The sequence below is a fragment of the Macrosteles quadrilineatus genome, unplaced genomic scaffold (genome assembly GCF_028750875.1).
Source record: "Macrosteles quadrilineatus isolate MER2022 unplaced genomic scaffold, UCM_ALF_1.0 Scaffold_7__1_contigs__length_78375512, whole genome shotgun sequence".
Lineage (NCBI taxonomy): Eukaryota > Metazoa > Arthropoda > Insecta > Hemiptera > Cicadellidae > Macrosteles > Macrosteles quadrilineatus.
Genome location: NW_026542600.1, coordinates 47,614,935 through 47,639,297, shown reverse-complemented (window position 1 = coordinate 47,639,297; position 24,363 = coordinate 47,614,935). Strand labels below are relative to the sequence as shown.

General features: G+C 37.4%; 1 protein-coding gene across 3 annotated transcripts in view; it reads right to left on the bottom strand.

Moving 5' to 3' along the window:
- LOC128998337 (protein roadkill-like) overlaps positions 1-24,363 on the bottom strand; it is an 89,256-nt gene that overhangs the window by 37,181 nt on the left and 27,712 nt on the right. For 2 of the 3 annotated variants that reach the window (XM_054424440.1, XM_054424439.1), the window contains one exon: positions 1,017-1,109. The exons of the other annotated variant lie outside the window; for it this stretch is intronic. In XM_054424440.1, coding sequence (XP_054280415.1) covers positions 1,017-1,109 — 93 coding nt within the window. The remainder of the gene's footprint in view (positions 1-1,016; positions 1,110-24,363) is intronic. 3 annotated transcript variants of the gene reach the window in all.

The window sequence follows — 24,363 nt, the reverse complement described above, 5'->3', positions numbered from 1 at the left end:
TATGATTTGGTTTTATTGTTTTTAAGTTGAACTGTCTTCCGACAACTAACTATCTTAAAGTTCAGTTTCACTGCTATTGCCTAAAGATTGCTACATTCTGATAAATTGGAAGTTTGATCGTGTACTCCGGATATACGATAATCCTTCGAGACCAACAAAGGATTGACCGAAGGTACACCTCCGACGGCGTCCCTGGAGCTACGGTTGGCTTCCCCTCAGGTGTTATATTTCTCAAGGAGAAGCGGATGTTTTCAGGCCAGGCCGTACATGGCGGGGGCAGCGCCGGGCCAGCCTTGCCGCACCGAAACCCAAAAAACGACAACCTCGGTGGGGCGGCCTTCGACCGTCGACCGAGCCTCTTCCTTTTGTCATTTAAAAAGCTACCTTCGAGTTTCAGTATAGTTACAACACGCGTGGCCCCAGCCGTCGTAATTGGCCCATCATTGTCTGTCGGTTTCTAAAGAGATTCTCACTGTTTTGGTGCTTGACAATACCTCTTCGACAGCATAATTTTCCGCATTAAAGAAATACATGTTTGACAGAAGTGTTTGTAGGAGAAACAAACCATTTCGGAGCAAAGGTCGTTATCAGTTGGATAACCGCTAACCTAAAACCGACCGTCAATGCATTGTTTAATATTTCAATGACTTGATTAAATTTATTTTGGTTAATCGGTGGATCATCGGTAGCGCTACTAGGTGAAACCATAAAACCAAGACGGTGATGTCGTGGGTTCCAAAATCCCTCATTGACCCTTGCTACGCGATAGAAGTTCCACGCACATGTATGTGGCTCATGTGGATGTACAAATATGAGGATTATACAAACCACCAACCTTTGGCATAAACATTCTTTTCACACCCAGATTACAGAAACACGCACCGATGGCAGAAAATAATGACTGCAGGTCTGCGGCCAATGTTGACGAGCAAATTTAAAGTTCCAGAACGCCCATACAACTTGCATGAAAGAAGGTTTGGCTTGAATACTACTTGTATGAGAGATGATGAGCCTACCTGAGGTAACGGAGGTCGGCGGGACGGATTCTAGAGATGGGTTGCTGCTGAATGGTTGACGGTTTGGAGTCTGATTGCCACCCCGTCACTGGCCTGTAACAGGGACACCAGACACCTATACAACCGTGGGTACTGTATAGACCGCTTACACCGATACACCTATACACCTATACACCTATACACCCACAACCACAACTATAAAACACATACAGCAGTACACCAGAGACACGAGCAGCGATATTAGACCTACCATTTTGTTTTATATTTACAGATTAATGTTAAGGGTATTGGTCATTTTTCATTTGTTCCGATTAGAAATTTATGACAGTAAGAAAATTGTATAAAACGGTTAGTTTACTGGTGACCCCATTGAGGATTAGGTAACCATCACTCACACATACACACAAAATTAGACACTAACATACAGGTCTACAAGTTAGCGGCGAACCTACTGTAGACCCATCGATATACAGAGTGATCTCGTAAGATGTTCACTATTGATTTCATACAAACCGTTGGTCCTACAATGACGAAATGCAAATGTTCCCACATAACAAACCACAAGGAATAACGCGTTAAAACATTTTAAATGGGTTTTTAATACAGGAAGTACAGAAATCAGAGGTTCACTAGTTCAAATCTGACTTTGCATCTTACAATTGTCAATAAAAAACGTTTTGGTAAAATCAGGAGTTAACTATTCGTATTCGTTCCTAAATGGCGGCTCCTTAAGTGGAGAATTTTGTAGTATTATGAATACCCTGGATTTATTTCAAAAAACAAATATAATTTATGTAATCTGATTAAAATTTTACATTACAACCTGTAAAGTTATACATTTACATTTTTTGCACATTACATCTTGTATTCAAAAGAGTTTAAAATATTTTTACGTTATTTCTTGGGGTTGACCAACGGTTTGTCTGAAATCAATACCTCAATACTAAATTATAAATACTTAACGAGATTCGCCCTATAAGCTTTAGTTTTCAAAATGTATTATTTAATGTTGTTTATTTTCTTCAGTACACCTCACGAAAAACAGTAAAAACACGTTTTTTTACATTTATAGGTTAAAAGTTTACAGTTAACAAAGGACCTATACCTTAAAATATAGGATTCACCAGTAAACCTTCAAAATATATTAACAGGTGTCCTTGAACTCCCATGTCCTATTTTGTAGATTTATACCTAAAGTACATATAAATATGTTTCACAATGTAAACATTGCTAAGTAAGGAATTCATTTTTATCCGTCTGTGCTTTTATACTAAATCTTTAATAACGTAATGTTCATTTGAGCTACAAACTTAAAATTATCAAGTATGATATACCACGTCTACAATTTCAAGTTTCTAACTTCTATCGTGTTACCATTGCTTTCAAAACACCATCCTCGATTAAATCATTTCAAAGATCTGTTATTTAAAACGAAAAAAGGAAGAGAAACGTGAAATTAGATGTACTGTACACATGGTCTTTATAACCTTACTTAATAACCATTCTTCCCAAATTTGTCGTTAAAATTGATATTCAGCTCTTAAAGAGCGTAGTAAAAACCACAGACAGATAAATACACACTTCAGACAAATAGTTATATTAAAAATATGTGTGTGGATGGCACTGACAGATTAAAAAAAGGAGTTCTGAGACACCTGTGGAAAAAAATTAAATCTCCACGCGACCAAAGAAAACCAACCATGTGGAAACACAATATACTCAAAATGTAATAGTGAAACATAAAAAGTAAAATAATGATTTGTTAGGTGTAAGCAGTCTTCTGCAATACCCACGACTGGTGTCTTGGTTAACCCTGATAATCTGTGTATAAAAACTTGTTTTACGCACTCTCAAAATTTCGGCCAAAAAGGTTATTTCAGTTTGATAAGGTACTTTTTGCAGTTATTGATTTGTGAATCTGTATCTTAGCGTACTTAGGATTCGGCAAACGGATTTTTTTCTGTTGTCGAGTGTCAAATCAAAGTTTATATGATGACGGAATTTATAACTGAAGTAGTCTTAATTAGTTAAGAAAAGATTTGGTTGAGCATAAAAGCTCATCGTAGTTATTTCTAAGCCAAAAAGTTAAAAAACATACATTTTGGACGGGATCATTGTTTTTACATAGTTAATCAAAGTAGTAAAATATTTTTATTTCTCGACTCATTTAATAACTTTTGTGGTGCAGCACAGTACAAAATGCGGAAATTGATTCATTGATCTATTCGCTCAAAATTTCACGTTGTTTAACTTTATCAGGGAAAATATTATTAAAAAGCGAATATTCTATTTACAAAACAACCTCGATTAATTTTTATCTTCACAAGGCAATTATAGGGTTATCGCGGAATAATCCTAATCAATATTACAGACAATGCTATAAATAAAGAGGAATTTCGCAACGCAGATTTATTGTAGCAAGACTGATAAGGTTTGGAGTATTTGGGTTTACAGGCTGATAACAGGGCTGCAATAGGGTCAAGAGTTGGTGATAATTTGGGGGTCACACTCGCGAGGACGTGTGTCGGCAAACCGGGCCAGCCAGGCCAGCTGCAATCGCCGAACTGACCAATGACCACACTGGACACACGGTGTAGTAACACTTCGGCCAAACTCAAATTTCTTAGAAAAACAGTAACACTATGTCCCACTCGCTTTTACAGTTAATCAAATAAGATAATGGAGTAACATTTCGGCCCGACGAAAAGTTGACAAGGGTTGAGGAACTCAGTTCTGGTAGTGAAGTACATCCTTTGCAGCCACCCTGTGAGGGAATGCCACCCAACCGTTACCCTTTCGGAATCGGTGGAATCTCACCCCCTCCAACCCCTTTGTTTACGAGGGAAGAACTATCCTAACGATAACCAAACCAAACCTAACCAAACCAAACCTAACCTAAACCTAACCTAACCTAAACCAAACCAAACCTAACCTAAACCAAACCAAACCTAACCAAACCTAACCAAACCAAACCAAACCAAACCAACCTAACGCCTTTTGTTAGTTTTTAAATGTTGTTAGTTTTTTACTATCCTCCCAAATAGTTGGTGAAGATCTGTAAAATATATTTTTGTACGAAGTGTCGTTATCAGGCAGAGAGTTGGACCACAGGCAACATCTGAGGATTTCGGGCCGAAATGTTACTGGGCAGAAGTGTTACTTGGGACGAAGTGTTACGACACGGGACACACACTGGTGACGTGAGATTTGAGAAACAAAATTACGAGGATAGGATATGACAACAAACCGTGCCAGCCAACAGGGCACTGCAATACAGTACTTCAAAACCTAGCTACATTATGCCAAATACCGTAATTAGGATTTAAAAATCATCAACACGAGTAAAGTTTTGTATCTACACCAATTTGCTATAAAAATAAAACAAGTCTAATTATTGAGTCCATAGCAAAATTTCGCTTTATTTAAGAAAGTGAGCTTTTTTAATAAAATCAAATTCCAATTAAATTATAAAAGAGCAAGATACGATTTATTTAAATAAACCAAATCGATTATTTACACTAATCATATTTAACATTAAGACAAAATTGTAAAATGAAGGTGCCATACATGGTACTCGAAATACAAGATAACTAAAGATCTTAAGATACACAGGATTTTAGAAGACAACGTGTACGGTATTTGTAAACAAATGCATTTCTAACTATTTTTCCTATACTCCGTTCAAACATCCGTGGCAGCTGAGGGATTAGGAGGCCCCAGGGGTTTCAATGGGGTCTCCTAATCCGTCAGGTGCCACGGCTGTTTGAACGGAGTATAACATTTTTATTTGCATTATTTGTTTACTTTGAAACTATATTAAAGTCGGAACTCGACCAATGACGAAAAAGGGTTTATGAAAAACAAACCAATTGTTTGTTTATAAACTTCTTACACTTGCTTGGTACAGGGGATTGGTTCACCGGCATAAAACATCTACACTGAGGGCATTTCAGTTCTAAAACAAATGTATTGAATTCTTAAACAATACAAGCAGTTATTTTATCTTGTAAGACAGTTAAATGCAAATACGGAATCATCCATCCGTAGGTTTAGGCATGGACTAAAAACTCAAAATTTCTAAAAGTTCGTTCCTCCCGGAAATTTTTAGTGACAAAATCACACTCACGGTCGACACCCGTTTGATCGGCGCCCAAAACGATCCTAATAAGTTACGGCCGAGCGAAGTTGAGTCCTGAACTAGGAAACAAAACCGGGTAAGTAAAGTAGGCCCAAAGCCCTCAGCCCAGTTTAGCCGGCATAAAAAATGGCACAATAGTTAACCTCGTGTGAGCGGAGCGGGGGGAGAGGGAAGGTGGGGGTGACCGACTGACCCGTCCTTGAGCATCTAGACCGTGGCCAGTCAACTCCTCCTCTCACTCCCTCTCTATATTTCCCTCCCACAGAAATTTATAAGTTTATTAAAAAAAAATAGGGTAAACATAATATATCGAAAAACGAATTTATTTTTCCTTAAAAATCTGTATAGAATGCATTAAAGAAATTAGGAGGGGAGTTAACTCCTCCTCTCACTCTCTCTCTATATTTCCCTCCCACTGAAATTTATAAGTTTATTAAAATTAAACATTAGTTAAACATATTGAAGTATAAATTCATAAGTTTCCTTAAAAAATGGGTAGAGAATTCTTGAAAAAATATGAGGGGAAGGTTGAGTGGCACGTGGAACAAACATAGATTGTTTTTAAGATATCTGCACGCTTTGCACAATCATAATATAATCTTAACTAATTAATCTTCACGTCTTTCAAGCAATCCACATAAAAACATCAAGTAAACTAGGAACAAATTTAATCTGGTTTTTAAATACTGGTTCTTGTTGTAAACTAAATACACGAAGATCGTCTACGAAACTGCATGCCCCCCCCCCCACCAAAATCCTAGGACGCTGGTATTAGCTCGGAACAGTTTTACACATAAGGCTAGTAATAGAGGGTCGCGGCATTGTCAGATAAAATCCATTGGTGAAGTAGGATGAAGAATGGCTGGAAACTTGCTGTTTATAAATTTCCTAGTTATAGTTCTATAGATTTTGTCGTTGTATAGTATGTTTTATTTATAGGATAACGCGAGGACTACTATAAGTAGCACAGTGTCTGTAGCGATAGTTAGTCACGTAGGAAGATAAGGACTCCTTATAGGTCTCACAGTTTCTATGGAGACAGTTAATAAGTAGTAAAGAGGACTCCTGACAATACTCACAGCTTCTTTTAACCTCACATAAATCACATAGTGTCTGTAGCGACAGTCAAGTATGATAATAAAACTCATACTGATTAGACTCATAGTTTTTTTTTATAACTGCAGATTAGCTCACAGTTTCTGTAGTAACAGTTGAAAGTATGATACGGAGAAAACTCCTGATAAGATTCACAGTTTCTAAATCTGCAGATAAACTCACAGTGTCTGTAGTAACAGTTAAAAGTGTGATAAGAAGATGACTTCTGATAAGATTCGTAGTTTTTAAATCTGCGGATAATCTAACTTTCTGTAGTAACAGTTAAAAGTGTGATAAGAAGATGACTTCTGATAAAATTCACAGTTTCTAAACCTGTTGATAATCTCATATTTTCTGTAGCGAAAGTCAAAATTATGATAAGAAGATGCCTCCTGATAAGACTCACAGTTTCTATACCTGCAGATAATCTCACAGTTTCTGTAGCGACGGGTAAGAAGTCTGATAAGAAGATGACTTCTGATAAGACTCGTGGTTTCTAAATCTGCAGATAGTCTCACTTTCTGTTGTGACAGTCAAGTATGATAAGAAGAGGACTTCTGATAAGAGTCACAGGCCCGGTAGTGATGATGATTGTGGGAGGACTCAGGATAAGCAATGGACTACTGGTATATTTGACAGTTTCAGCAGTAATTGTCGGTTATGTAGGATAAGGGAAGGGCCGCAGCGGTGGCTGGTGGCAGTCATGTTGGATAAGGAGAGCATGGTCGGGGCCGGGGTCGGTCGGATGCTCCTTGGACGCAAGGTTGGCCCTCACCTCGGCTCGCCGCACTTCCTGCTTACGTTACAATGCGGTCTGCTTTTAGTTGACACCATAATCTTGTGATACACTGAGGTCTACTTTTAGTTGACACCATACTCTAGAAAGCTATTGTGACCTGCTTTCAGTTGCCACCATAATCTCGTGTACGATAAGGTCTGCCTTTTAGTTGACACCATAATCTGGTGTAAAAATTAGGTTTACTTTTAGTTGACGGCATAATCTCGTGTTACAATGTGGTCTGCTTTTAGTTAACATCAACATCATACTCTCGGGCTAAGCTAAGGTTTGCTTTGACTCCATACTCTTGATATATATTGTAACCTGCTTCAGTTGACACCATACTCCCATGTTACGATAACGCCTGCTATTATTTGACTCTATAATCTTGTCTAACAATGAGGTTTGCGTTTAGTTGACATAAGGTCAACACGCGATGGGATGATCTTGTGATGCAATAAGGTCTGCTTTTAGTTGACACCATACTATTGAAATATACCCCTTACTTTTAAGAGGGTCTGCTTTCAGTTGACTCTATAATCTTGAAATGTGATGTGACCTGCTTCTAGTTGACACCTTATGGTACTGTGACGATGCTTTTAGTTTATCGTCCTCTCCGGTTTATACCCTGTGTCTTTTTCATATTAGACATAAATATCCACAAATTCAATACCATCACCCAAATAAGATCACAGGACATAATCACATAAAAGTGTAAATTACTAAACGTGTCCCACGCAAGGGGATTCGTGGCATAACACGTACGATCTATGCGGCAGTAAGTCTCATGGACACTACAATGGTTGCGCAATATGAATCGGACAGTTGGACAATGAGAAAGAAGGGGGAATGAGAAGGAGAAGGAAAGCGGGAGTGGAGTGAAAGTGAGAGGTGAAAGTCTCTAGAAACCACGGAGACTACTGTCGGTTCCTCGCAAGGTTGGCATTGCATGAGAGCGTTATTATAGCAATTCTTGGTTTAAAACAGGTTATTGATAAGCTGAGGTTTGATGAATTGGTGAACAAATTGGCCAAAGTTTCGGATAAGTTTCACCAATGCAAGGTGTTAAGGTGGTCTTCAGGGCAAGCTACGCAATTAAAATTCAACTTTTTAATTCGTCAGTATTTTTTTTCGAATTCAACAAAGAAATCATCTTCTGAAGATTCGAAATTATGCTAGAGTTTGGTAAGTTTTGTATCATGATTCCAAAGTTTTGAATAGAATAGGTTCAAAATTAAATTTTCAGATTCGCTGCACTGAGGTCTACAAAACCGAGTTCTTTATAAACCAAAATAAAATTGTCGCATTCATATTTTATTGTTGCAGGTGCAAGAAATCCCGTAGAAAGAGAGTATGGATAGAAAAGTTTAAAACTCGTTTATTATTAGTATTGGTGCAGGTAAAAAGCTAAGACATTCCTAATTTCATCAGAGGTCCCAAAAGTCGATTTTGAAACTATTTCCTAACGTTAAGTACCAAGGTCGAGCATGTTCAAGTACGCAATCCAACTAATGTTGAGTCATTAGGCATGTAACGTGTGTGTGAACAGATGTAATAAAATAACTGTTTTCATCCCAAAACAACCTTGAACGTCACACCTGAACTAGTGAACACATTTCAGAAATGTTTTACCAAAATAAAATTAGGTTATTTTAGCTTGATTAAACAGTAAAAGTAAATGCTATGTCAACCTTTAATGCCACGGTTAAACAACTGGAACATTTTTTTTCGTAATAAACTATGTATACAATGCGAAGAAAAAACATCATAAAAACACCGATAAACTTTAACTATTTGAAGCAGCCTTTTACTTAGTTTTCAATTGCATTAGTAAAGACTCCAGTAGGGAATACAGTATAACTGTTATATAGTATATTTAAAATGATTAAACATTTGTTTATATTACACTTGCATTGACGAGCCAGCTGTCAAAGTAGTTATATCAGCTGAAACCTTAATGCAATATTTCGTAGAAAGGGTTATTTAGAATTAGTACTGTATTTATATTGTTGAAGTTTTTGAAGTAAGCAATTGTTGAATTTTGTACCCAACACCTAACTTAATGTTTAACTTAAATACTTGCCATATCAGCTCAACTCGTCAAATTACCTGAAACAGAAAATATGTTTAGTATCAGATGATTACACAGCGTTATTGTCATTAATTCATGTTATATCTAGCATTAATGTTTGAAGAATATCAAACAAAGGTTAACCTTACAGGTTTTCAAACAGGAATATATCCATAGTATATCCACAAATAAAGAACAAAGTACCGTTAAATTAGGGTTGTCATACATCCTCGTTTTACAGGAAAGTCGCCGGTTTTGCTAAAGGGCTCATAGGACGAAAATTATCTCCAGTTTTCAAAAAATCACTAAACTGTCTATAAAATTAATATTCACATTTTATATTGAGGTTAAAAATCATACAAACTTGTTTATTAGTTTAGATGTTCTTGTGTCAAAACATATTGAGCAAACCCCCAACTAACCAAATAATTCTTACAGCATGTCAAATGTTGATTCCTAAATTCAACCAGGATTGTTGAGGTACTTAGGTGTTTAGTAACAAAATAACTGTTTTTATCTTATAAATTTATCTACACTAATTTTTACAACACTTTAAACATTTAATAAATCGGTTTTTTGTAGAGTCAATAAAGAAAAGTAGTTGACAACATATTTGAATATGATAAACCTTTTAATATGGAAACTCAAAATAGCTAATAAAGGGATGTTTAAAAAAAAATTGTTGTTTTTTTTAACGAATTTGGGTGAAAGTTATCCAAACCCTACAAATTACTGGTAACCATTTTGTGGTCTTTAAAATTGGGATTAAATTTAAAAATCATAATTCAGTCTTTGTTTTTGAATTGAAGGATAACTTGAAACGGTTCAAAGAGCCAGGTGGCCGGTGGGTATGTAGCACCTGTTTTATAACACATCTGCCGACTTGTATTGGCCTTAATAGCAATGAATTTATCACTAAGGAACTTGAATATTAACTGTTCATTGCGACATGTTTGTAAGGCATATCGCAACGATCGAATGAGAAAAGCCACCTTTAAAACGTCCGCCAATCAACCATCGGGACGGATAGTCGAGAGAAAAAAAGGAAAGAATATCCAAAACCAAAACACTTTGAGCCAACCCATAAATAATTTCCTTAAAAACTTAATTGTATTCATACAAACAAAAATGATGTGAGAATTAACTTATTGGATTGTTTTATGCCAACAAAATCACTACTTGCTAGGGTGGCAGTTTACAAAATACAACAACTTTTCTCTCGGAGGATAACAATATTTTAACTCTATAGTTAGAGACAAACTAAATATATTTGGCATAATATTCGACTAATTAACGTTGGAAACAATGTTTAACAATAAGTTTAGATAGCTCGCTTATACATATATTTTTAATATTTTACAACTAGGTGTGGATTATGCGGGGTTTGAAACGCTGGTTTCAGTGCAAAGAGCGATGCGTATTAGTTTATTATTTCCTCAATCACAAATAATTGAGCACAATGGCATAGAATGTAAGATACATCAGGTCAACGAGTTGCCGTGTCTAAGAAGAAACATAACTGCAACTGTGGAAAATCTACGGAACTGCAGTGAATGATCAAAAATTTCCTCTAGGAAAAGAAAAATACTGCTTACAAAGTTATATGTAGTATTCACACAAACCTTGAAAAGAAGCAATGCTAACAAAAAACTACATTATTCATATGACAAACTCGCCTTTAAATTTATGGAAATCAATTGTCACGTTAAGATGTTTAATACGTCTCCACATTACATAACATATAATGCTTACCTTTAACATACATGCAAAATTCATGTGACAAAAATATACGTTGCTACCGAGTAGCTTACTTGAAGAGGTCGATACTTTAAGTTATTTATCTCTACCGTTGATCATGATAGTTGTTTGATTCATATGCGAATTCGACTGCAATTTGCAATACCTATAGGGGGAATTAACATTAAGCTACACATGAATCTGTATTAAACTGTTTAAGAGTAAATGAAGATTCGTGTGTTAGTTGGTGATTTTTGAAGAAGCCATGAACGGCGATGAAAGATACATCAGAATCAAACACCGATCAAAATTAAACGAGAAAAAGTGAGTCGCCGATTGTAAAATGTCTCAAAATCACTAAATCATCAAATAAGACTACAACGATACAGTCATTGACTGTATGTGAGAAATGGAAATTGTCACCAATCTCAACCCGATCATCAAGATTTACGGTTGAAAACAGCAAATAACTAATTGTAATAGTGTGCGCGAAGTGGCACTTTGCGCATGCGTTACACATTATATTTTTCCTACAGGTAACTTACACTAAACAACAGGAAAAGTCGTAATATCAATAGTCAAAGGCTGGGAAACGCTGCACCAGTTGGTCGTAATCGTAATAGTGTTGCCAACTTATTTTCAAGAGTACACGTGTAACGTGCCTAATAAAAGCACTGTTTTGTGTTGTCTAGTTGGAATACTGGAGCGCGGCAAAGTAAAATGAGTGCGGCAAAAGTAAATGCAGCAATTAGCTACTTTGCATGTTAAAAAAGTGCAAAGAAGCTCGCTTTGTCAGGAAACTGTGAAACTGGTTTAATAGATAGTTAATTATGATCTGAACGATACAACCGTCAAGTAATAAATCGAAATCGAAAATCTCGAGTGGAAAAATGATGGTGTGGATGCGATGATCGAACGGTCTAGGGTCTAGAGCAGAGCCCGAGGGGTCGTGCAGAGAGGGCGAAGCGTCGGAGAGGGTGGAGGGTAAAGAATTCTTCACTGTAGTTGTGGGGTTGGGCGGGCTTGCATCGATCGCATGCAACCCCGCCGCGCCGCACAGCACTGCAAGAGCCGGTTAGCCACCAATCGAATTATAACCTCCGTTTGCTTATGTAAACAAGGCTGGAGTCCAACTTTCGACGTCCAAGATCCATATTGTCCGGCTAAAAATCGGTTTGATCTGTGTAAGCACAACTAACAAAGGGTAAAAATTGGAAATGCGATAAAATCGGTCATTTTGATAACCCGATTTGTATACGGTAGTACAGTATAATAAATATGGATCCAATTACATATTTGGAAATCCAAGTATTGAATATCACAGGTAATTCAGCGTACGTATAAAAACAGTGACCGCAAACAGTGAGGGCTACAATATCTGTTGGAGAGGCCTAATGCTTACTTTGTTGTTAAAGTGTACCATGGAACAATTCAAGCGATCACTTAGACCCCATAGAGTTTGTTAAAATCTGTTCTTATTTTTCATTAGTTAGTCAGTAAAAGTTGGATAGAGTCGTGCGACTTGTCGGGTAGCAGCCTATAGGATGTTAGGAATGTGATGGTCTATTTGCGGATCTCGACGCGACCGGGACGCGGAATCTCCCTTCCCTTGCAGGCCCTGCCCTGACCGACTTTAAGCCTTTCTACTCGCAACTGCGGAAATTAAAGCTTTAAAACGTGTCGTCTGGAAAAACTTAAATCAATAAAAATGTTTTAGTAATTGCGACAATGAGGCGATTTCAATGAGGTTTTCAATAAATTTACCAAATTATACTGCATTAGTAAGAAGTAATCCCACCTGTTTTAGAATAATAGCATGTGTGGACGAATACACAAATATTTTATATGGCTTTATCGGGAGGATTTCGATCTCATACCCCATGAACCACAACCAAAGTGTCTGGCGAAACAAACAGCCAGTCTCTCGAACATAGGGAAGGGACCCTCGTATCTGTTCGTGGTGGGTCCGTTAAAAAAAAGTTAACCGACTAAAATGATATATAATCAATAGATATTTAAGTTTGTGTGTTTTTTTTTTCATTTTTGCGTTTTAAATGAAACTGCCCAAAGCATGTTCTTGTTCGACCTTTTGTGAGATAGTAGCATTAATATTTTATACACCAATGACAAATGGCGGTTGGGTACAAAATCGATCAAACCTGAGACCCAACTACTGTCACGTTTGGTGAGTACTAACCACTCGACTATAAAGCCAAAGAGACCTTAACTAAACCTATGTAAAATAACAAAGCTAATACAAACATCCGCAAAATTAATACATATTCGAAAAATGTATGTGTACTTTCAATCTGTATAGATATTGAGGTAATTCTTACCTTCTCAGTGAACCCTCGGAAAATTAAATTTTATTTTTTCAAAATGTGGGAAATAACGCCATAGTTCTGAAAATGATTTTTCCACGCAAAATGTCATAAAACCACAGAAAAACTGAAGAATGGAAAATATTTGTTACGCCGAAATCGGTCATGTGGATACTCAAATTAAACGGTAGAGCAAGTTGAACAAGAATATGCAAGAGTTTTTAAGATCCGATGGATATTAACGGAGATACGCCCGGAAAAGCGTCGAAAAACTGGAAAATAACTAGGTTAGGTTACGTTGGGTTAGTTCAAGTTATGTTGAGTTAGAATACTAACAATACCAATGTTATTACCCAACCAACGCATTTCCGGTCGAAGCTTAACTTAGTTATTTTTCTGTTTACGACTCTTTTCCGGTCCCTCCGTTAACATCCAAGGATCTTAAAAAAGCATATTCTTGTTCGGCTCGCTCTACCGGTTAATTTGGGTACGCACATGACCTATTTCTACAGAAATCTCGTTTTTTTCAGTTTTTCAGCTTTTCTAGGGGGTTCCGGCGATTTGCACGAAAAAACTATCATTTTCAGAATCAGGGCGTTATTTACTACATTATGAAAATACCCCCGCCGCAGCAAACCTGCCGTCTAAGCGAATTTCCATTTGGCTGAATTGATTTTCAATTGATCTATTTAAATAACATTAGGTTTAACGAGTACCTAGGTTTGCTGCTACAAGGAAACTAATAAATAGTGTGTTTTAAGTAAAATAATTATTGCTTAGTATAAAATGAATATATTTTCCAAGTTTGATCAAAAGATAACAAAAACTACAAAAAAAAGATAAACAAGCAAACTACAACATTTTACAATATTCTTCATAAGAATAACATGGGAATTTTAAATTTAAATTTTTTTTAGTTTTCTCCGTAACCAATAACCGTACAAAAACACTTTGATATACTGAATTGTTTGTTTTTTTAAGCTCTTTAAGAAGGTTTAGAGAAAAATTGGAAAATTTTGTGTTTTGAGGGTCAAAAGTGAGAAAAACCAATTTTTACCCCATAAAACCCCCCATAAAGTCCTGTTCCCATGGTCCGATCATGCTGGATCGCGAACTCATTCAAGTTTATCCCGCCTTACACCTTCAAACCAAATTTCATCAAAATCGGATAAAAATTACTCAAGTTATCGTGTTCACGGACACATATATATAAATCTCTATATATATATATATATCTATATATATATATATACATATATAAAAATTTGAACGAATGGTGTTTTTGGCCTCTGGGGACATCAAAATGAAAAAGTAAATCGGTCCCGGGCCTAAGTCTTACCATGAGACCTACGGTAATAGCTACTTCCCTATAGGGAAATTCGCTAAAAGAAAATTTAATTTCCCGATGGTGCACTGGGAAGGTAAGAATTACCGAAATCGAAATCGATCGTAAATGTTTCAAAATCGCACAGAAAAGGTCAAACTTGAGTCCAATGACATAAACGTTATTTGACCAAATGTTGTACTGATGAGTGGGGATTGAGCCGGGGACCTCGCGGGCGGCAGTGACCTACTGGGGAAGCGGTCAAGGCGCCGTCGTGGAAATGGAACAGAGCGACGCGTCGGAAGTCCATAGGCGGACGCCTGGGGCGCAAACGAGACCAAGTCCCAACTGCGAGCTAACTTTTCTAGTTCAGGTGACTAACAATAACGAAAGGCCAAAAGTATTTAAATGTAGAAAAGTTTGAACGTAAATCAACAGATACCTTACATGAATACTAGAAAGGACCCGGAATGGATCATAAACATAGAAAAATTACGTTTTTGGCCCGAAAGTAAACAAAACCATATGTTAATTAATGCTATTAGTATAGGGACAACAACAACAAAAACAAAAACAATCCCAGGCTAGTGCCTAGCGTCCTAGGACAAAAAAAAATTGTATAGGGGTTTTGTTTACTTTCGGGCCAAAAACGTCATTTGCTTATGTTTATGAACCACACCAGTATTGTTCTAGTATTCGTGATACCTTATAATCCCAACAATATCGGTAGTATATTTATTCACACTAATTAAAATATGTAAATTTTACCATTACAATAATTTGAAAATAATAACAATTTTACTACTATTTTTATATAAATTAGACTTATGTATTGTGCACTTATTAATAAAAATATTTAAATAGTCACAAACGAAGGTGCAAACAGACGAAAGTTTATCGATTAGGGATTGAGACCTGAACTTTTAACCAACTCGACGATGTGTTGCTGGCTTTACCCATCGGAATTACTATTCCAAGAATCGAGTGGCATTTCCACAAATATAGGGAATTAATCATGTACAGTACTGACATTACATACTTTGTGTTATAGTGCGTACAACAATGGTTGATTGCAAGATTTACCTATCATATTGTAGATTGTCATTAAGAAAGTTTCCCATTAATTTTCCTGTAGACGAAGATGATCATGTCGTAAAAAATCTACGATTTAATACTTAAGTAAATTAAGGTGATGTAAGTGAATGTAAAGTATATATTATATGTGTGTGTCCGTTAGCACGATAGTTCGAGTAAAAATTATCCGATTTTGACGAAATTTGGTACAAACGAGTGAACCTACGTTTACTTAAACGAGTTCGCGAACCAGCAAACTGCGGGAACGGGTTTTGATGGGAGGGGGGCTTTTGGGGTAAAAATGGGGGTTTTGCCAGATACCCCCAGTTTCCCAGTCCCCATTTTATGGGAAAATAAACTGTTCCCTATAGTAAAGACTATTTTGACCACCATTTCGGTCTTAACACCCTCCATAGCAAAATAAATCGTTGGTTCTCGTCCTGGGGTCGCAACTTTAAATTAATTATTATCACTTCACACCTGTACTGCACTGGTTAACCATTTGCTTCGCTTGAAGGTTGCAGTAGTCGATGGTTCCGCATACATTGAGGTCCTTGTAGGAAAATGCAACGTTAAAGGAGACTGTAATATTTTATTTTAATTTTAAAGAGATATTTGTATGCCACTGGGGAGGAAAGCATGAGGGAGACCGAAGAAACGCTGGACGTATGAAGTAAGAAAGATATGTCCAGGATGGAAGTAGATGAAGATACCGCAAGGGACAGGACGACGTGGAGGCAGTTTGTTGGTGAGGCCAACCACAAATGGCTAGGGAGTAAGTATTTTTATGCCTATTAAATTTAGTTTTCGACAGGCTTCAAATTGTTTTCCTATCATGTTTAAACTATTGTGCTGCATATTTCTACCACTGTATCTTCTATCACCAGCCTCCAAGAGGAGTGTGAGACACTGGGGAAAGTAGGCTTAACCTAACCTAACCTCGATTTAGGAATTGCATCAGACCGGCGCAATAGGTCAGCGATACCCTTCCCTACATAGGCGACCTAAACAGTGTCGCGAATACCAGCTCTTGGATATACAGTACTCAGTTGTAGGTGTACGGTGTATCAGGTACAAGTAAAAATAATTCAACTACCGGTATAGAAAGTACGAGGATGCAAAGGATAAATCAGTGTTTTGGACAGTTCAGGTTTCGTCATAAAAACACGATCTTTGCTATGAAGCGTCAAATACAATTAGTTTAATATCTGACAAAAACTTTAGCACCAACTTAAAAATTTTTAAAATGGAGTAGCCTAATAAAATAACAAATAAAAATCTTAAATCGTTTAAGAATCGATCATTTGATTTAATTTTAATTTTATTTTATTTACATGCTTCAATACAGCTTACACCATTTACATTGAAACAGTTCATGCACTTATAATCATTTCTTCAGTGGGTTTCTTCTCGTCCATTCACTTAGATTTAACTTACACTTTCATGCCATGCAATAATAGCATGAAAAATAGAATTATCAATAACTAAAACAACAAATGATTGTGTATTAAATAGGGAACATTTGGCATTTCAGTTGAATAATTTCGCATTAAATAAAATAATATATAATTAAAAGATGTGATTACTCAATGAAGTTAGCGGATTGCTCTCCTCCCCTTGATAAAAACTTAATAGCCTACATACATGAAACCATTTTAACTCAAGTTCTTCCAAGATTTAAGCGTCATTGAGGGAAAATACCGATACCCGTCGTTGGAAACAAATTAAAATAACTTTTAAAAACGATTGGGCTCGTCATTAAGTAACTCGTTATGTATCATACTCATACATCGCACCAACAGCGTTACAGGCTGGTAGAGCAGAGTAGAGCGTGCTATGGCCGCATTTAGCTCATTGATACAGCCTTGGACTGTTGAAGGGAAGGTCGCCGTCCATCGATCCGACTACCCGACTACCGTTCCACATCTATACCTATCTACCTGACTACAATCTACCTACCATGAGATCCCACTACCTATCTACCTGAGTACAATCTACCTTCTATGAGATCCCACTATCTGCCTACCTGAGTACAATCTACCTTCTATGAGGTCCCACTATCTGCCTACCTGAATACAATCTACCTACCATGAGATCCCACTACCTATCTACCTGACTACAATCTACCTACCATGAGATCCCACTACCTATCTACCTGAGTACAATCTACCTACCATGAGATCCCACTACCTATCTACCTGACTACAATCTACCTACTATGAGGTCCCACTATCTGCCTACCTGACTAAAATCTACCCCATGAGATCCCACTACCTATCTACCTGACTACAATCTACCTACCATGAGATCCCACTACCTATGTACCTGAGTACAATCTACCTACTATGAGATCCCACTACCTATCTACCTGACTACAATCCACCTACCATGAGATCACACTATCTGTCTACCTGACTACAATCTACCCCATGAGATCCCACTATCTGCCTACCTGACTACAATCTACCCCATGAGATCCCACTACCTATCTACCTGACTACAATCCACCTACCATGAGATCACACTATCTGTCTACATGACTACAATCTACCCCATGAGATCCCAGTACCTATCTACCTGACCACAATCTACCTACCATGAGGCCCCACTACCTACCTGACGACAATCTACCTACCATGGGATCCCAGTATCTGCCTTCCTGTCTACAATCTACCCCATGAGATCCCAGTACCTATCTACCTGACCACAATCTACCTACCATGAGGTCCCACTACCTGCCTGACGACAATCTACCTACCATGGGATCCCAGTATCTGCCTTCCTGTCTACAATCTACCCCATGAGATCCCAGTACCTATCTACCTGACCACAATCTACCTACCATGAGGTCCCACTACCTGCCTGACGACAATCTACCTACCATGGGATCCCAGTATCTGCCTTCCTGACTACAATCTACCCCATGAGATACCACTACCTACCTACATGACTATAAATCCAACCAACATGAGATACCACTACATGAATACAATCTACCTACTAAGAGATCATACTACCTGACTACAATCTACCCCATGAGATCCCACTACCTATCTACCTGACTACAATCTACCTACCATGAGATCACACTATCTGTCTACCTGACTACAATCTACCTCATGAGATCCCAGTACCTATCTACCTGACCACAATCTACCTACCTACTGAGAGATCATACTTGGCCTACCTGACTACTTGACTTCACTACAATCTACCTACCATGAGTCCCTTCAACCCGACTACAATCCACTATATAAGTAATACAACTTACTTTATTCTCTGGATGTATTACTCGACGTTACCTGTATTAACTTAATCAAAATCTGCCTCCTCCAGAATACTTACTTCCTGATCAATGTTCAAATCTTAGTTCAATTTTCCTGTTAAACAACTCCTGCAAGATTAACGAAATACTCGTCAAGTCACTTTTAATTAGCTCAACGAAACATCTGTCGTCTGAAAAATATTTGACCCTCTGAATGGTTTCGGAAGGGCAAAACTTAGTCAATGACATATAGACGGAGGGGAGATGGAAAAGAGAGGCGGGATCCCACTGAGGGAGGCCATGGCGTTCTTGTGTTCAAAAGTGTCTCCCTGCCCAAGATGTATAAGTGTTCATTTATTCTGTACTAAGCTGCGAAACTGCGAAAATAGTGCAATGCAACAGATTACTAAAATATGTTAAGCTCCAAATTAAATCGCAGAGACAAATCATAATGCGTTCCAACATATTTATTTCATTCGTGCGTCATTTTTAAACGAAACGCATACACACTTTCTAAGATCTACATATATGTAATGCAGTTAAATTAAGTGCAAAGTGCATAGCATTCCAAAAACAATTATATAATATTTGAGTTTAATGTTTATATGATAATAAATAAATAAACTAAGGTTACGTGGGATCAATGTAGTGCAATCGGCTTAAATAAATATTTAAGCTTATGCAACTGATATCTCTAGGTTTGGTGATTAAGATTGAACGTCTGAGAATGTGAATATGTTGAAGTTCATTATGTACAAAACTATGGCTGGTTCCACATTCCTTCATGTTTGATTTGAGAAATGGTTGAAGTCGGCCTTATTAACTACTTATTAACTAGTACATTTCTAGACTTTTATTTCAATGTGAAAATGTATTCTGTGGGGAACTACAAAACTAAATAAACCACTAATAATGAGCTCATAAGTTACAGTAATAAGTCGCTTGACCAAAAATGTGTACTTTGTACTAATGATCCTTTTTGTTACTTTAAGGACGGGGAAGTGGAGCTGTGTTGAGGTGTGGCTCAGGGCGCTCAGGGTTGAGAACTTTACATTATTTTATTATTGTTTTCGGCGCCCTTGCCAAGAGGCCGAGTGTACTCGACGGGCTACAAACATCGGCTCGCCGCGCGGTATTGACCTTGCTAAAAACATTGACAAACCTATAATCCTATGACGATATTAATTCGTTTGTAGTAGCTGAAGGTTGAAATGTCGCCATGCTGTACGAATTGTTAGTCGGTATAGCTGTCAGAAACAATTTGCTTGACCGATATCAGCATAGTTTCTATGCATTATCCTGCCTCTTTCTGTCCTTTTTAATACAAGTGACATACTGTTGAAACTATTTTCATAGCTAAAATGTATGAGAAGACGAATTCACTCATAGCCGTGGCCACTGTTTATTTACCAAGGTTTTCCTCACTCAACATCAGGAAATGTACATATTCAAAAAGTACGATGGTTTTCCTGTTCATATTTATGCTACAAAAACACCCATGATGATTCATAAATGTCTTGATTCAACAATATATTCGCTAATAATGTGTGGAGCAAACTTTAGTACTAAAAATCCAGTCGCGTCCACTTCTTTAAATTACTATAAAGGAGACAACTTTGATGATCTAAACATTTTTGCGAAATTGATCATTTCATATAAAATACAATTTTACCTCATTGTTTCACGATTTTGAAACTGTGTAATCATTGAAAAGACCTAATTAATGAACTACAAGCAAGACAATGAAGACCCAATGAGCTCATTCTTAGACCAATTAAAGGTAGGCCCTAAGCAGTATAACATATATCGATATATTGATCTTTTAGACACAAGTATATGACAAAAATCGCCTCCCAAACCTAAAAACTAGTTTCTCTTTCAGTTTACGAGACGGTTGTTAGCATACAGACGCATCGAATGCTACAAGGTTTGAGGATCCGGCACAAAGGACCAAAATCAATGGTTGCTCCCCTATGGAGACTCTTGAGGCTATAGAAACGATTATTTACGACAACGAGGAGACGGGAGACAGGGGGCGTATGACAGCCAGGTAAGACACGTGAGAGGAGAATAGAACCCGAGACCCTACCTATGTAGTCCCAAGGTTAGACCAAGGCCGGGTAGACAAGGCCAATCCGGAGGCTCGTCGCTGTGAGCATCTATAGCTCTAGACCTGAGACCTGCATGGCAACTGACAAAGACAAAACTCTACAGTCAAGAATAAACTCATCGATATCAACGACTTTCAGTGATCACGTACTAATGATTTCTTTGTACGAGAAATTCCTCCATATCAGTAAGCTAAAAAAACCCGGAATCGAGTTCGAAATACTGAAGATAAACCATTACAGCAATGTTATTTTAATCATAGATATCAACAAAATTCAGTGATGACATAAGATTATTACTTTGCACGAGCCGGTTTCTGTATCCTCTATAGGAATTTTCTAAAAGCTCGGAATCGAATCCGAATGTACTAAATGGCGGTTCAAGAGGTATCTAGGATCTAGGATCCATGAAGACACGTAATAAAGGTGCACTCGTTGTCATTTACATAGTCTTACAATTTATAAGGGAATGAGGGTGTTTGGAGTCATTCTTAATGAACTCATACCAAGTGCATATGAAATAAAGGTTAGCATAGACTAGAGTGAGATGATCAGTGTAAATTTTATGTCCAAGATTAACCCGGTTTCAAACCACGAAAAAGCTACTGACTTTTCTCAGGATCGAACTTATATTCTCATATTTTTTATGTAAATGATGCTCATACTGTTGCATTCGGTAAATTTAGCTGACAATCAGAGCAAATCACAAAACTGATTGCTGTATTTTCTATTTCGAAGTAGTCTAATTGGAAAACCCGCACCAGTTTGAATCTGTAAAAATGTTAAAACTTCGAGCTACTGATAATTTTTCAGTACGGTTCAACAACAATCGATTTACTCTCTCGGAAGGAATTTCGCTCTGCAACAGGCCTTGTAGCTAAAACAATTACAATTATATCGACCGATTACATCGATGTTAGAACATTGCTAGGAGTGTCACTTATCAGTTGGCCTTGAGCCTTGCGGTTTGTTTGCTGGTGATCACCAAACACCACTCGACGTTTGCCAACATGGCTTATCACTTATCCGCGGTCGAGTGTCTTATCATCACGCACGACCTCCATCAACAAAGTCACCTCTATCGACGTGTTAAGAAGAGATTAAAGTATCGAATCGGAGAAAACAATTCGACTTCCGTATACGAAAAAGTTTGTTAAAATTGTACGAGTTCAAATAGTAAAATATATTGTAAAGTGTACACGAAGAGTGGGGAGGGAGGTAATTTCTGTTATTGTTCCCATTCCCCAATTGCAAGAGGGCCGGGGACAGTCGTGGCGGACATCGATGAAAAGTACGACCGTGTGAAACCACAGCCTTCACCCGGTCCACTTCTGGACAACCTCGATCCCTATACCGCACCACCATCACATCCACGTTATATCCCTATGCCGCACCACCATCACATCCACGTTATATCCCTATGCCGCACCACCATCACATCCACGTTATATCCCTATACCGCACCACCATCACATCCACGTTATATCCCTATGCCGCACCACCATTACATCCACGTTATATCCCTATGCCGCACCACCATCACATCCACGTTTTATCCGTATACCGCACCACCATCACATCCACGTTATATCCCTATACCACACCTCCATCACATCCCGTTTGTATCCGGCTATACCACCACCACATCCATGTTATATCCGTATACCGCACCTCCATCACATACACATTATATCCCTATACCCCCATCGCATCCCCATTATATCCCTATACTGCACCACCATCACATCCACGTTATTTCCCCATACTGTGTCCCAATCACATTTATTTCTATCCGAATTCCACCGCACTATCACATCGCGCCATCACATCCGCATAGATCCCTTGACATGGAAGCCAAAAAATCGGAAATAAAATATAATATTCTTTAATATGAGAATAAATTTAATATCTTGCACCTTAGGGATGTCATTTGATTAAAAAAAAAACGTTGGTAGTCATTTAAACAGAAAACGTAAAAGCAAAGATATACCACTATGTCAAGCCCTTTAACTGTAAAATGGAGACAGCACTTTAATACAATTTTATAATGGCAAAGATGGGGAGGTAATAAAAGATGTCGAATGTATATCACATTGTTTCAATTAAACTTTAAAAATGCTATAGTAGCCTATTTGCATCAAAGTATTGTTTGATACTATGATAGGAGGAGCTAGGCCATATTTGAAAACACGCAATGTTTACGAACACGTGTATCATTGTTTGCTCTCATGCTGCTTGTTCGAACCCCTAACAATTGCGTCAAGGTGTTGTGTATTTTATCCTGACAAATTATACACAACGAGGTTTATGCAAAGACAGCACGACACAGCATATGCTGTCATAATTCTCGCCTGTAATCAAAAAGTCGAGGGCTCGATTCTGAGAAAAGTGAGTAGCTTTTTGACCTAGATATCCCTGATCATTGGGATTTAAAATAATTGTCCTGACTTATGAAACAGCTGATCTTATTCAGTAAAATACCTATACATGACATCTCTCACTACATCCTACAGTCATCCTTAATTCATTTTTGTTTTAAAATACGCACCTTGGTATCTCTATCTCAATTAATTAGTAAAACAAAATATACTGATATGTCGAACCGATTTTTGGAATTCATTCCTTTGACAACTCAAATTATTTAAAATGTTTACACTAAGCTACCAATCATCATCAGGTCCTATCTAAGCTTGACTCCGGAGTGATCAGGTATGATTCTGATTTAGAAAAATAAATATACGTTAACTCAATAAATGAATTTGTTAAATAAATGATAAGGTTAAGTAAATTAACTTTATTGTTGTATAATTGGCTATACACTAAATCGGAAACAACTATGTAGGCTACATATATAACGTTAACTAATTGCTACAGCAAAGTAATATTTGTCTATATTCGAAATATAAACCGACGACTTCAGTCCTATAGTTTTTTTTTTTCACGAACACAGCTGATTGTTTGAAAACAGATTTGAACAGTTTAAGTCTATAAATGAATTCAGAATTTATTCAGTTGATTCCAAAACCTCAAAGAGATTTTTACAGTTTGAGTCTGTAAATGAATCCAGAATTCAGTTGAGCTCAAACCTCGAAACTGAGTTTATGGTCTTTGTTCCGTGGTAGGGCATATCTAGACGACGAGGAGGGCAGAAGACCACCCACGAGACCAGTATCAAAACTGGCACTACCTAACCGCCACCATAGTCTTCGTAGCTAAACCACAATGAAGATTGAAAATGTAGCCTTAAAATCAACAATCCAAAAAATAACGACGTCACATTTGACAACAAATTTCAAGCTTCGCATAAAAAACCCTACAAGCTAAACCCTGTATAAGCGAGAGCCACATTTGGATCAACTAAAAACTGCAGTTGCATCAATTTTATAACATTTTAATATGTATTTAAATTCCGTTTATTTTACCAAAATAGGCCTAA